Genomic DNA, 12,875 nt, shown 5'->3' with positions numbered 1-12,875 from the left:
ACTAGAGGCTGGTAGTCAGTAGGTTATTGCCTGATGGTGGCATGGACAAGGGAGTAGAAACATTGAGAAAGAAGAATTGGCAGTATTGGAAGACTAACTGCATCTGGAATCCCTGTCCTCCCATTTCCAACTTGAACTCAAGAGCAAACTGTTATAAGCATGGTGGAAATCTCTGAATCTAGGCATGGGCATCCTGGCTGCCCAAGGATCAAAAGTGTAACTTAGGGGGGCAAATGCTCCCCCAGTATGTTCTCCATAGGAGATGCCATTTCATCTGCTTTCAAGGTGAAACACTGATGGTTAACACTGTTAAACACAATCTTTGAGGAGACACTGGGAAGGAGAAATAATGAGTGGTATGGAGAAGGAAGTCAGGATGGTGGTAGCTTTCAGCCTGCCCTTTGGGTCCCATGGGTGCTGTGCTCTACTCTGCCTCAGTGGCTTGGAGGCTGTGGCCACAGACTCCAGCTGAGCCCAACACACTTTGCCTCATTTGCCAACACCTCTCACCTATATACAGCCCCCATGTCATTCATGCTCCTAAGTTAGGTTTTCATCAGAACTGTGCAATGCTTCCTGCACAGAGTTCCCTCTTGTCCAGATCAGCCCATATACTCCCTCAAGCCTGGGGATGCCCTTTGGAATCTGAGCTTGTCCTTCAGCAGAAAGTGGGCCCAGTTTTACATCTGTCCCTTTACTACCTGTCACCAGAGGCCTCCAAGTGCCACAAAGAACATGGGCCAGAGCCAAGCAGGGATGAAGATTGAGGTAAGATTGTCAGGAGCTTTCTGGAAGCAGAGCTTCTAGACTAGGGTCCTATTAATGCTTCCCAGGAAACATCCATTTAGGGCATTGTCTCCTGGCCTGCTACTTCTCTCAGCTAGTTGGTGATCCTAGACAACAAGCTACTCTCTTTGCAGGCCCACATTGAGGAAAGATAAGAAAGCAACTGGAAGAAGGGCAACAGCCCCAACCAATCCCAACCCAACTTAGAGCGCAAGCCCCCCAAATGTAGCTGCTCAATTTTGTAGTCCTACCTTGTTGTCCTATCTCATTCACTAAATTTGAAGTCAGAGGATGACTCTTGTGGCTTGGCCTACAAGGTTCACAGCTAGCTTGACACACACCTAAGAGCCAAGCTGACTTTATTTTTGCCCATGCTTCTCTACCCTCCATCCCTTGTGGCTGGCACAGGGGTGGCAGCTGTGGCCCCTGGCCAGCTTGTCAAGATTCAATAATGCTGCAGTCATAGCAGAAATTGAAGTTGGTAGGGGGTGGGGGCACAGGTGGTGGCTGCTCGGGAATGGGCACATTCTCTAGCTCCAACAATCGCAGCTTGGTCTCCATTGTCAACAGTTGCTCCAGGTCCAGCCGGGTCTGCTCACTGCCCATAGGGCTGCCTAGCAGGGCATTCAGCCCATCTGTCCACAGATAGTACTGGGGACGATGGGGCCAGCTTCATGAGAGACTGTTCAATATGCTCCCCTACCCATCTGCTCCACTCAGCCTCACCCAGACACTCACATCATGTTTGGAGGGGGCAATGAAGTTGAGGTATGCCTCCTCCTCCCCGCGGTCATAGCTGATGGAGAAAGCCAACTCATAAAGATCCTAGGGAAGTAGAAAGCAGGGACATTGAGCATGGACTAGAGCAGGCAGGCAAAAGGAAGCTGCTGGTCCCACTATATATACCTTGTTCTGCTTCCCGGAGCCCTTCTCCCGGACATGGGGGCAGTCCTTGCCTGTCAGGAGTGCCCTGATGTCAACAACAGGGACTGCAAGAAGAAATACTGGGCTGATCACTTGGGCCCCAGACAGCCCTAGGGCATGGGGCATCTGGAGAGAGCAGATATTAGACCCCTGGCTGCTTACTCTGCTCGGGCAGGCTCTCTGGGGTGGGTGGGTTGGTACTTTCCTCTACATCCCCATACTGCAGCACCTTGTGGTTTGGGGACAAGCAGCAGAACCACAGTTTGTCTATGCAGAGAACAAGGAAGAAGGAAGGAAGGAATGATGAGAGGGGACCCTGGGTCCAACCCAGCTACCCTCTGCCTCTCCTCAGCACACTCAGAGACCCTGGCGCCTCCTGCTGCTGATCTTGCGGAAGAGAGTCCCCTCGCAGAGGCGGAGCAAACGCTGCTGGCGGATCAAGCTCATGAGCTCTGGCTTCAGCTTCTCCCTCAGCTCTCTGGGTGGGAAGTGGGGAGTCACAGATCAGGATTGACCTGGGGCACCTTAGTAGGTGGGAGCTGGCACTTGAAAGCCATTCCTACCAACTCACAGTATGGGAGGGGCCAGTGTGCCCTCCTGGTGCAGTCGCTCTGTCTGCCTCAGCCGCAGCACCTCCCCGTAGGTGAGCGCATTCACCTTGGTTCTGAAGAGCTCCAGGGACGTAGGCTTCAGGGCCAGTGTACGAGCCAGCTGTTCCCGTACCACCTGCATAACCTGGGGCCACCCTAAGCTCAGCTTGGGACTTGAGCTCTGGGGCCCTCCTCAGAGCAACCTCCTTCCTTGACCTCCCAGTCCTCCCACCCCACCCCACTGACCTTGTCAAAATCTTCCTGTGTTGCCCTCATCTCTTTCCAGGTCTTATTTAGCAGCTGGATGGCCACACAGAAAAACTCATGAAAACTCTGGTCCTGTCCGAAGAACATGGGCGAGAAGTCCTGGGCTGTCTCGGAGCCTGGAGCGGGGGGGCAGGAGGGGCTCAGGGAGAAGGTGTGTGCAGCCCCTGGCCCTCTCTGCCCTTCCGTCCCCTGTCCCCAGATACACTGCCCAGCTCCACTCACAAGGTTCCCCAACACGGAGCAGCTCACACAGTAGCACAGTCAGCTGGATGCTGCTCCGGGCAAAGGGACACTCATGTTTGTCCTCCCGGCTGCTGTTTTCCAACACGAACTGGGGTAGTGGGAGCAGAGAATAGGGACAGTCTTGGCTAAGCCCACAGGGATCCTGCCAAGGTGAGGCTACTGCCATCCCCACTCCCCTACCCGGTAACTGACCCGGCTGTATGCACTGGGTGCATGTCTGGAGAAGTACAGCATGTTGTCCAGGGCCAGCAAGCCTGGGGGCACACGTTCCAGGTCCTGCGCAGGGTTGCTGTTCTATGGGTGGGAGCACATGCACTCAGAAAGGGCCATAGCCTCTGGTATAGTCATAGCCTGAATGGAGGCCAAGGTGGGGACTTAGGGTAGGGGTCACTCACAGAGAAGCCCAATTTGCGGAATTCTCGGGCACAGAGTGAACGTCGACGATCAGCACTCAGCCCTGTGCTCAAGGACTCCCCTTCCAGTTCAAAGGCAGCCTGGCGCAGGGCCTGCAGCTGTTCCCGCTGCTCCTGGGGTTATTATTGGGGGGAACAATATCATAGATTTAAGGTCAAGCTTCAAGCTATCCCCAAGCTTCAAGCTGTGACCCACCCACCTCCAAGACACACCTGGCTATAGGGGTCAAGTGGTGTCCGCATGCGTGCCTCCAGCAGCCCCAGTGTAAGGGCCTGCAGCACATACAGGTGATGGGCCATCTCATCACCCAGTGGTGTTGCACTATGGATGATGTTCTGGAGGAAAGACAGACAGACAAAGGGTTTGAGGTGGGCTTACTGGGAGAAGAGGCGTGGGAAGAGGTTTCCCTAGTTTCCTACCTTGTAGATGAACTGGCGAAGGTTTCTCTGCCACAGGTAGTCAAGCATGTGCTGAGGTAGATGGGAAGGGGAATTAAATGATTTAATACTGGGGTGGAGCACAATGCCCACTAGCTGATCCCTCCAAGCAGCTACCATATAGATAGATACCTTCCTTTCTGTAGGGTTGGCCCCCTGCAGCAAGGCTGTAAGCAGGGCCATTGCCTTGGTTTGCAGCTGCTGGTTCATCCTATAGCAAGAGGAGGGGTGCGCTCAGCTTAACACCCAGGATCTCATCCTGCTCCCCCATCTATACCTCACCCCAGAGCTTACACCTGCAGGTGCACCAGTAGCCTATCCAGTGGCACCTCACTCTTGACCAGCTGGCCCAGGGCAGGGCTGCTCAAGGTCACACTCTCCAGCAGCCGAAGGGCCAGGGGCTGCACAGAAGCATCCATCAGGTTCATGTTCACATAGCATACCACCTGTAAGAGGGGTAGGGTATTGTCGCCACCTGACCACCACAAGGGGCAGACCCTGGCACTGCCCAACTGCCCTACCCACATCCCCTAGAAAAGCCCACCCACCTTCCTGACAAAAGGGATGCTGAGCGTCTCCCAGGACACCACACCGTGCTCCATAAGCTCCAGGAAGGCCTTCAGCCCGAGGGCTAGCACCTCTCCTAAGCTGGGGTGGGGGGCACATTTGGGGCTGAGCAGGACCAGACCAGGCCCCCCAAGCCCTACCATGTCTCCATCCCTCCACAGCCCTGTGCTCACTCGTCCCCATCCTCAATGATGGTGCCTAGTCTCTGAAGCCCATCACGGCTGATGACCTCCTGGGCAAAGGTCATGTCTGTGGCCAGCAGAACCAGGTGCCTCAGGGCTTCCTGGCGCACTTCTCGACTTGGACTCTGCAGCCCACCCAACAGCTTCTCAGCCTCAAGGTCCTGGCAGGAGTGGGAAGAGAGCAGAGGTGGAGTTTGGAAAATTAAGGACTGGAAGAGTGGGAACCCAGATTTCCACTAGGTGGGGCACTGCTGAGCTGGGGCCAGACCTAGGGCAGAGGCCACCAGGCACTTTAAAGGAGTGTAGTAGAGAGGCAGGCAAGAGAAGATGGGGCCAAGAGGGGCATTACTGGGGCAGTGCTGAGGCACAGGATGCTGCCATTCTTGATCTCTCCGCGGTTCTGCAGAAAACAGCAGAAAGGGGAAGCACAGTCAAGGAGAGTTCTGAGGGTGATCAACTGGGTTGTCAGGATTAGGGGATCAGTGAAATTCACTTTAGGAGAGGGGGAGGATGAGTCTGCAGAATCAGGGCCAGGTGGGTTAGAGAGGTCATAGGGTGGAGCATGGGGGCTGGGGAAGAGGGGGACTAACATTCTCAGTGATGTATCTCCTGTGCCCATCAGCAAACTGCAGGGCATACCGCTCCGAGTGAGTCAGGCTCCACCTGCGGGTCACAGAGCTCAGGGAGGCAGGTAGGAGACTTCCTCCCGCTTGCCCCTCCCCCACCCCTTGTGGATCCACCGGACTCACGCGTCGCACACCTCCTTCAACACAGCGGCCAGGGGTTTTGCCTGCAAGTGGAGCTGTCATTCACGTGGCGGGAGTGGGGAGAAGTTGGGGGATAGGGGACTGAATAAGGAGGGCTGAGCTGACCCGAGGGAAATGGGTGACCCCAGAGGTGGGCAGTGGGCAGGAGGCCGGACAGGCCGGATGACCTGGTCCAGTTGGATGAGCTGTGGGATGGCATCACGCATCTGGACAGCAATCTTCACCACATTCCGTGGGGGCGCCATGATCCAACCCAGTTGTGGGTGCCTGCACTTTCCACGAAATGTGCCACCTCCTGCTGAGGGCACACCTGCCCCGGAGTCCCTGAGGACAAGTAGGGCGTCCCTCTGTCCGCGACCTGGCTCCGGTGGCACGCACTCACCAACAAGGCCCCCACTCCTGGCCAGAAGCCGCGGCCTTCCCGAGGGAGCCAAGGCTAGTTCCGGGTTGGAGTCCGGGGGCAGGAGGGTAGGCCAGCGCCCGCCCAGCCAGCCTGCCCCAGCAAGACAGCCCCGCCCCGCACCAAGGTGTGGCAGGTGGGGGCGGGGAGGGCAGGCTGCCTGCTGCTGCTCCACTTCCCATTCCAGCAAAGTGACCCAACCCAATCCTGCCACCAATCCAACGTAGTCCCAGAGAGGGGCCCCAAAAAATCAGATCAGAGATAGCCTTAGGCATGGTCTTTATTCATTTGGACACTGTACAAATATTACAATTTCCTTTTGCTGCAAAAAGTATAAAAATAATCTTTATATAGGAATCCATTCGTTACTGTAAATCTTTCTAAATCTCTGCAAATGGCTCTAAATGAGGGTAAATGAATAAATGGAAATGAAGGGGAGCTACGGGGTATCAGGCCTCAGGGACTGACCTGCAGGGATTTCTAGCTAAAGACCTCAGTTCCTTCTTGTTAGCACCCCCCACCCACCACTGCCACCTGCAGATTCCCAGGGCTCAGGGCCCAGCAGAAGTGGGGGGCACATGAGAGGTCCAGGAGAAGCTTGGGGTAAGTGGGTGATTAAGGAAGCTAGAGTAGTGGCTGGCAAGTACCCAGCTCCATCCTGCCTTTCCCTCTTTTTGGGGAGAGGGGCTGGCAGGAGCAGGGCAGTGTGCTGGACAAGGTGCCCTGTGGGGACAATGACAGGTCAGTGCCACTGGGTAGCAGCTGAGCCTGGGATGGGGGAGGCTCCAGAAAAGAAGAGGCAAACACTTTGGCTCCGTGATGGAGAGGGCTGAGCCCCTTTCCCTTGCTCTACTAGCACAGTACAAGCGCCAGTGCACAAGTGGGAGGTGTGGCCAGAACTGCAGTGTGGGAAGGCTGGGGAAGCCAGGAGTCTGTGGCTCTCAAGCCTTTTAATGGCAGGGTGGGGGAAAGTCCCCAGGCAGCCCCCAACTCAGACAGTCTGGGTTCCAGCCATTCGGGGTATATCCCTGTCAGAGGTTGAGAACAGGCACGTCAAAGAGATCACAGACACCTTCACTCTCGTCCAGGTTGTAGATGTAATCGTGGTCTCCAGGGGGTGGAGAGAGACGAAGTAGGGGGGCAAACACTGTAGAGAGCACTAGGCTAAGGCCCTGTGCCAAAGCCCCATCCAATAGCCACCCAAGCTCCTGCCCACAGCCATCCACCTTCTGAGGCCCCACCTCTCCATACCACCCACCTTCTGAGGACATCAGCTCCTCCAGCAGCTCTGAGCTCATACACTCTGAAATAGAGAGAACACAGTGACATTCTAGCTATACCACTTCACTCATCAAAATCCATGAAACAGATTTCCCTAAACCCCAATCAGGAGATTTTACCCTTTGTCCTGAGTACCAACCACAACCAAAAGGTCCTCAAAAGGGACAAACAACAGCTGTGACATGCAATGAATCACATTCCTTATCCCCAACACCAGAAGGAATGCAGCCTACCTCGTGTCGGGTCAAAGATTTCTGACAGCTCTTTGGGGAGTTCCAAAACTGAAAGACAAGAAAGTCACGGTTGAGCTGGGCACAGTGGTGCACACCTGTAATTCTAGTGGCTCAGGAGGCTGAGGCAGGAGGATGGCAAGTTCAAAGCCAACCTCAGCAACTTATCGAGGTCCTAAGCAATCAGTGAGACCCTAGCTCTAAATAAAACATATAACCAAAAAAAAAAAAAAAGGGCTGGGAATTTGGCTCAGTGATAAAGTACCCCAGGTTCAATCCCTGGTACCAAAAACTAAAAATAAAAAAGCCATGTTCAAGGTAGAGATGCAGCCTGGTCACAACAGAGGCCCCATGTTCCTCAGATCCTACCCAGGGCTCCACATAGCTAAGGATATGTAGGCTCCAACCCAGGCCAAGCTGGTATTATTTTCTGGTCTCTTCTGCTACACCTGAATTTCTCAGGGCTGAGCCCAGGGTACCAGACCCATTGCAGATGACAGGTATAGCCTTTCTAATTCAGAGGCTTTGAAGAGGGTAACGGACTTTTGTCCCTTTTTGGGTTCAGTGTGCACACCCTGTCTGGTGGAGGATGCCATACCCCATTCACTCCCATCCTTTTGAGCACCTGCTCTATGCTGGCCTCAGAGGTTACACCCTAGGTGGGGTCACCTGGAGGAGGTAGACACTTTGACAAGGGACAATACTACAGGGTGATGACCCCTACTACATATGGGAAGAATACACATGGGAAGAAAATAAAACTGGAGAGAACCAAAAAGGATGCCATAAACCAGGTTTAGGAATTTGGATTTTTTTTTTCCATAAGGCCTTAGGGAACCATTGAAGATACCTTTTTTCATTTTGGTGCTGGGGATTGAACAGGGACTCCTGCATACTACCACTGAAGTATATTCCCAGCCATGAAGGTACTTTTATAAAAAGAGAAATGCCAAAGTCAGGTTTATATTTCAGAAAGATCATTCTGTCAGTAAGGATTAAGAGAAGGATGCTAACAAGTTTGGAATTAAGGTGGCTAGTAATCACCCTGAGTGCTGAGAATGCAAAAAGGATGTCTCAAAACAGACCTCTCTAGGCAATGTGGGGTGGGCAGCAGAGAAAGAACTGGAGTAACACCCACGTGTCAAGTCAGCCTGAGTGACTAGGGCCAGTGGTAGAGTGCCCATGGAGATGGAAAAGCAAATTTTAGGAGGAAAATGAGTTAAATTGAGGACATGTGGAAATGAAGCATTCACTGGAGATGAAGAGGACAGTCAGTGCCACAGAGGTGTGGAGGTCAGGCAAAAGTTGTTCACTAAGAGGAGGCTAGAGAATTCTTATACCTACAACCAGAGCCTTCCACAGTGTGAAACAGAACAGAGCAACTGGGGTACACAGAAAGATGCAAGGACTGGCATAATTAAAGCCAAAGAGGGATAACATCAGCAGAGAACACCAGAGTCCAGCCTTACAGAAACCTGCTGGGTTCAGGACCACATTAAGAGCAGCACTACTACAGCTGGGGCAGGGACCCTGCTGGCTGTCAACTGACGATGACCAGATAGAGATAAGGAGGAGACTAGGGATTACTTTTTCCAGGGGTCCACATAGAGAAGAGACAAGGAAGATGAGATGGTGACATGGAGGAGCAAGTGTCAATCAGTGGGGTAAGAGACTCAGTGGTGCTTTTAGAGGTGACAGGCAGGGCTTAAGAGAAGGCCAGGGAGTTCCATGTTAGCCCAAGAGGGAGGCAAAAGGGCACTGGCACTGACTCAGAGGCCAGATACTCTGCTTTTGGCAGAGAGTGGTGATATCAGACAGGGGTTCAAAGCAGGGCTGGGTTCCAGCCCCAATTCTGCACCAAACCTGTACTGGGCTAAGGCTAGACTCTCCCTGCTGCCCCTGAGGTGGGGTGGGTATAGAAGGGACAAATACTCACCACCTGTCGGTTCCACCTTGATGGGGTCAAAGGAGGTAGAAGGGTTGGGTCCGGATGAACTGCTAGTGCTGCTGCTGCTACTACTACTGCTGTCCAGTAGGGCAGAAGATTGCAGTGGCCGGGTGTCCAGTGCTGTTGGGCCTAGAGGGAGTGAGCCGAGCTCACCATTGTCCTTGCTGTCAGTTCCAGAGCCACCACTCACTGAAACAACATTTCCCAAACCCAGTCACACAGGGGGCAGAAAGTGGGTCATTGAAATTGGCTGGGTAGAACCTATGGCCAGAAAGACCACAGTTCTGGCTTCCAGACTGGTTTCCAAGAATTAGACACTGCCAGTCACTCCAGAAGAGTTAACCTGGAAACAAGTCATTGAAAGAGACAGAGGCACAAGTCCTATAAGGAGGAAGACTCCAGGACAACATGGGTCCAAGAGGGGTTGCCAAAGTAGGTAAGACACTGTCAGATCTTCCCTGTTTAAAAAAGCTTATTCACTGCCATGGCAAGGGGGGTTAGGTGAGGACCAGGGAAAGACCAACCCTGACACCAGCTGCCCATTAGGCCTCACCTGTGATTTCAGCTGCTGGACCCGTTACCCCTGGGACTTCTGTGTTGCCAGGAACATGGATGGGAGTGGTAAGCTGGGGACTACTTGGACGTGAAGTTTCCTGGGGCTGAGCTAAGGTAGGCTTGGGCAGAGGTGGAGGGGTAGGAATAGCAGGTGGGCTCTGAAGCAGATCCTCAGGTGGTGGCACAGGCACAGCCACAGGTGGCGAACTCAATGCCTCTTTATTCACAAGCAGCACTTCAATGGGGCCACTCATACTCTTCAGGTGAATCTGGTACTTCTTCTGCCCATTGAGACCCTAGAGGTGGACGGTAGGGACAGGTAGAATTACAAGCAGGCACGGCTCCTGCTTGACCCTGGGTCAGGGCAACAGTGTCCTCACAACCAGGCTGCCCATCCTCCTAGATAACCCCAAACCCCAGGCCTCCCCTTACCTACCCCACCCTTGACTTATCAGACTCCACAGCCAGCACCCGCCCTCAGTTGACACCGCCTAACTGGGCTGAGTACCCACCTCTGGGATGGGCACCTCTAGGCTGGTGCCTGATGGGGCACGGATGGCCAGGAGGGTGTCTCCTAGAACGAGAATGGGTCAGCTGAGAATGGAGGTGCCTGTCCCTTGGAGCAAGGTAGGAGATCAGTCTCTGCGGAACTAAAGAACAGACCTCCACCATACCCACAGTGACTGGGCAGAGCTAAAGTGCTTCTCTCTCTAATAGTGCAGGTCAGTAACCAGGAAATATGGGTTCAAACACATCTGTGGAGTGAAAGATCATTGGCCATGGGCATCTCACTTTTCAAGTAAGAATCTTGTTCCCTAGGAATGGTGTTTTGGCCAAGGCAAATGTTCCTTTCCCAGAACCAATCTGAGGAATACAAAATGGATACAGGGTAATAGCTCCTGTATCCACAATGCAATTGAATTAACTACAGGGTGGAAGTGGGGACCACTGTCCCCTGCATATGTCACCCACAAACACATATACACTCTCTTCCTTGTGCTACTGTCAAGACAAACCCAGAAGTCAATGTTGATGGGGGCAAACCCAGGGACCCACCCCAGAATTCTTGCATTCACTCATATAGCAGGCCTAATGGAGTCCCAGTGACCCTCAAATGGAGGACTTACCCTGCCTGCTTCCTCCTTGGGCAGGCCCCACGGACTATCTTAAGAAATGGAACTCTCCTTGGGGACTGAGTCTGATACTCAGGGCTGTGGCTCAGCCTAGCCCTACCCCATCTCCCCCTACCCAGGCTCTGCTCACCAGCAAAGCATCTGCAGATGTCCTCATGAGTCACGTAGGCCAAGGTGTGAGGGTTAAGGAGAACGGCTGATGCCCTACCTGTGATGTCAGATGTCAGACCACAAAGGAGACCCAACACTTTAGCAAAGGTGTGACACACACACACACCCTCAGGGGAAGTTCTGGGGCCTGGGTCCATGTGGGGAGATCATAGGCTAGGAATGGAAGGGGAGGGGCTCTGAGAAAGGAGCCTGAAGCTAGGACCTGGCTATGAGGCTCCATCCTCCCAGGAAGGACAGGGCCCAGGACACCAAGGAACAAACCCAGCTGAACCAGGGGCCCTTTGCCCCCTCCCCCAAAGCAGGGACCGCTGGGAGGATATCAGCTGTTCTGCACGTCCTCTGTGACATTCCGGATGCTTTGTTGCACCCACACCTTGTGCTGGTCAAGTTCTTGCTCCCGCTGCTGCAGCTCCTCAATTTCTGCCTTGAGCTCAATTAGCTTGTCGGCAATCTCTCGAGTGTTGCAGCCAGGCCCCACACCCCTGAGTGGGGGAATAAGACTGAGAGGGACTGCCAGGAACTCCAAGTCCCATGGCCCCTGCTCTCAATGGCACCCTCCACCCCATGACCCTGACACTTCTAGGTAGGTGACCACACTGCTTTCCCAGATATCCCCACTCACTTCCACTGGATGCTGTTCTTGGATTTTTTCTCGATCAGCCCAATACCTTCCAACACGTTGGTAATGTCATAAATCCGCCGCTTCTGGCGCACAGCTAAGGTGTCAGCTGCCTGGCGGGCAGAAGAGAGTAGAGTGCTCAGCCTCACTCTCAGATGTACCCCAGCTACCTTGAGATTTGATTTGGGTGGTCTGGGAAGGGTGTAACCTGGGTTCCAACCCGCTGTAGTGCCTAGGTACTACAGGAGCTCGGGACCCCGGGGTGGGGAGACCTGGCACAGCTCTGAACTGATGCTTTGATGCTCTTTACCCGTCATCTGCCAGGGAAGGCACGAGGGCTAGCACCTGCAGCCTGGCACACAGGTGAAGCTCAATGGCCTCGGCCGAATGAATGAAACAGCCCCCGGCCTCTCTCCTGCGAGAAAGCACACGGATGACGGCCAGCTCTCAGAAGACTCAGCGGGGACGTCCAAGGGTTCCCGCTACCGGTGCAGGCCTGGCCCACCATCCTGCTCCCCCTGTTGCCCCTAAGCCCGTGCCGCACCAGCTTGAGGTCAAGCACGCCGTCCTTGGCCTCCTGCAGAAGTGACACGAACTTGGTGGTGAGAAGTCCTAGGCTCTTCTCATGCCGGCTTGGAGTGCCCGGGGGCGGCGGCGCCTGTGGCCCGGCCTCCGCCATCGCGCCCGCCCGCCGCCTCCCCTCAGCCAGGCCAGGCCAGGCCGGCGCCGCCGCCACTTCCGCTTCCGTTCCTTGCCGCCGGAGCCACCGTCGCTACTTCCGCTTCCGCCTCGTGTCCTCCCAGGGAACTAGCGCAATTCCTATCTGCAAACAAGGGCGTAAAACTTCGGGGAACATCCGTAAATATTCAAGTGCAGAAGAAGACGAAAACAAGCCCTGACAAGTGGGGGAGGGATGTGGAGGAAGTCAGCGAGCAGCCCCGACAGTAGAAAATCGGGAGCCGTCGGAATCTTCCTTGCCAACCTGGCCCCAAACCATCTGCCCAGCCCTTTCAGGAGAGACTACACTGCCTGATAAGTCTAGCCTGCTCCCCAAAAACTGTTGGAAAAGGCTGCCTCACTGATTTGGGGTCACCCACCCTCTTTCTGCCCCTTACTTCCTGCCAAGCAGCAAGCGCTAACTACATCTAGCTTGACCACTTCTCTTTATCCCTGCCCTCCTTCCATGGTCCCAGGGTCATCTTCTTTTCTGTCCACACTACAGTGCTCAGAGGTCGTGGAACTCTTTTACAACCACTTCTCTGCCAATACAAAGCTGTTTGCCTATGTAAGAATACAAGTAAGACCTCAGAGCACTTCCTGGCATGTTGCAAGAATTATGTTTTTGCTGGTATGTTTTGTTT

At 54.1% G+C, this 12,875-nt stretch overlaps 2 protein-coding genes across 2 annotated transcripts; both read right to left on the bottom strand.

The window, feature by feature from the left end:
• Positions 1–1,224: 1,224 nt before the first annotated feature.
• Elmo3 (engulfment and cell motility 3) lies at positions 1,225–5,422 on the bottom strand. Its single transcript, XM_076837574.2, has 20 exons — positions 5,345–5,422; positions 5,160–5,200; positions 5,001–5,073; positions 4,760–4,810; positions 4,402–4,571; positions 4,210–4,309; positions 3,956–4,107; positions 3,794–3,872; positions 3,644–3,694; positions 3,437–3,559; positions 3,206–3,337; positions 3,003–3,104; positions 2,790–2,898; positions 2,547–2,683; positions 2,282–2,445; positions 2,076–2,188; positions 1,873–1,977; positions 1,693–1,775; positions 1,525–1,611; positions 1,225–1,437 (listed from the first exon to the last, which is right to left on the bottom strand). Exons 1-20 carry the CDS (start codon positions 5,420–5,422, stop codon positions 1,225–1,227), a joined length of 2,163 nt encoding a protein of 720 aa, XP_076693689.1.
• A 417-nt stretch (positions 5,423–5,839) lies between these two features.
• On the bottom strand, positions 5,840–12,229 carry E2f4 (E2F transcription factor 4). Its single transcript, XM_076839070.2, has 10 exons — positions 12,059–12,229; positions 11,518–11,627; positions 11,216–11,377; positions 10,855–10,898; positions 10,104–10,165; positions 9,590–9,887; positions 9,025–9,225; positions 7,092–7,139; positions 6,836–6,880; positions 5,840–6,724 (listed from the first exon to the last, which is right to left on the bottom strand). Exons 1-10 carry the CDS (start codon positions 12,191–12,193, stop codon positions 6,609–6,611), a joined length of 1,221 nt encoding a protein of 406 aa, XP_076695185.1. The 5' UTR covers positions 12,194–12,229; the 3' UTR covers positions 5,840–6,608.
• Positions 12,230–12,875: the final 646 nt, after the last annotated feature.

Source organism: Callospermophilus lateralis, chromosome 18, assembly GCF_048772815.1.
Source record: "Callospermophilus lateralis isolate mCalLat2 chromosome 18, mCalLat2.hap1, whole genome shotgun sequence".
In the NCBI taxonomy this organism is placed as follows: domain Eukaryota; kingdom Metazoa; phylum Chordata; class Mammalia; order Rodentia; family Sciuridae; genus Callospermophilus; species Callospermophilus lateralis.
The sequence above is the reverse complement of the archived record's forward strand: the minus strand, read 5'-3'. Positions and strand labels throughout refer to the sequence as shown.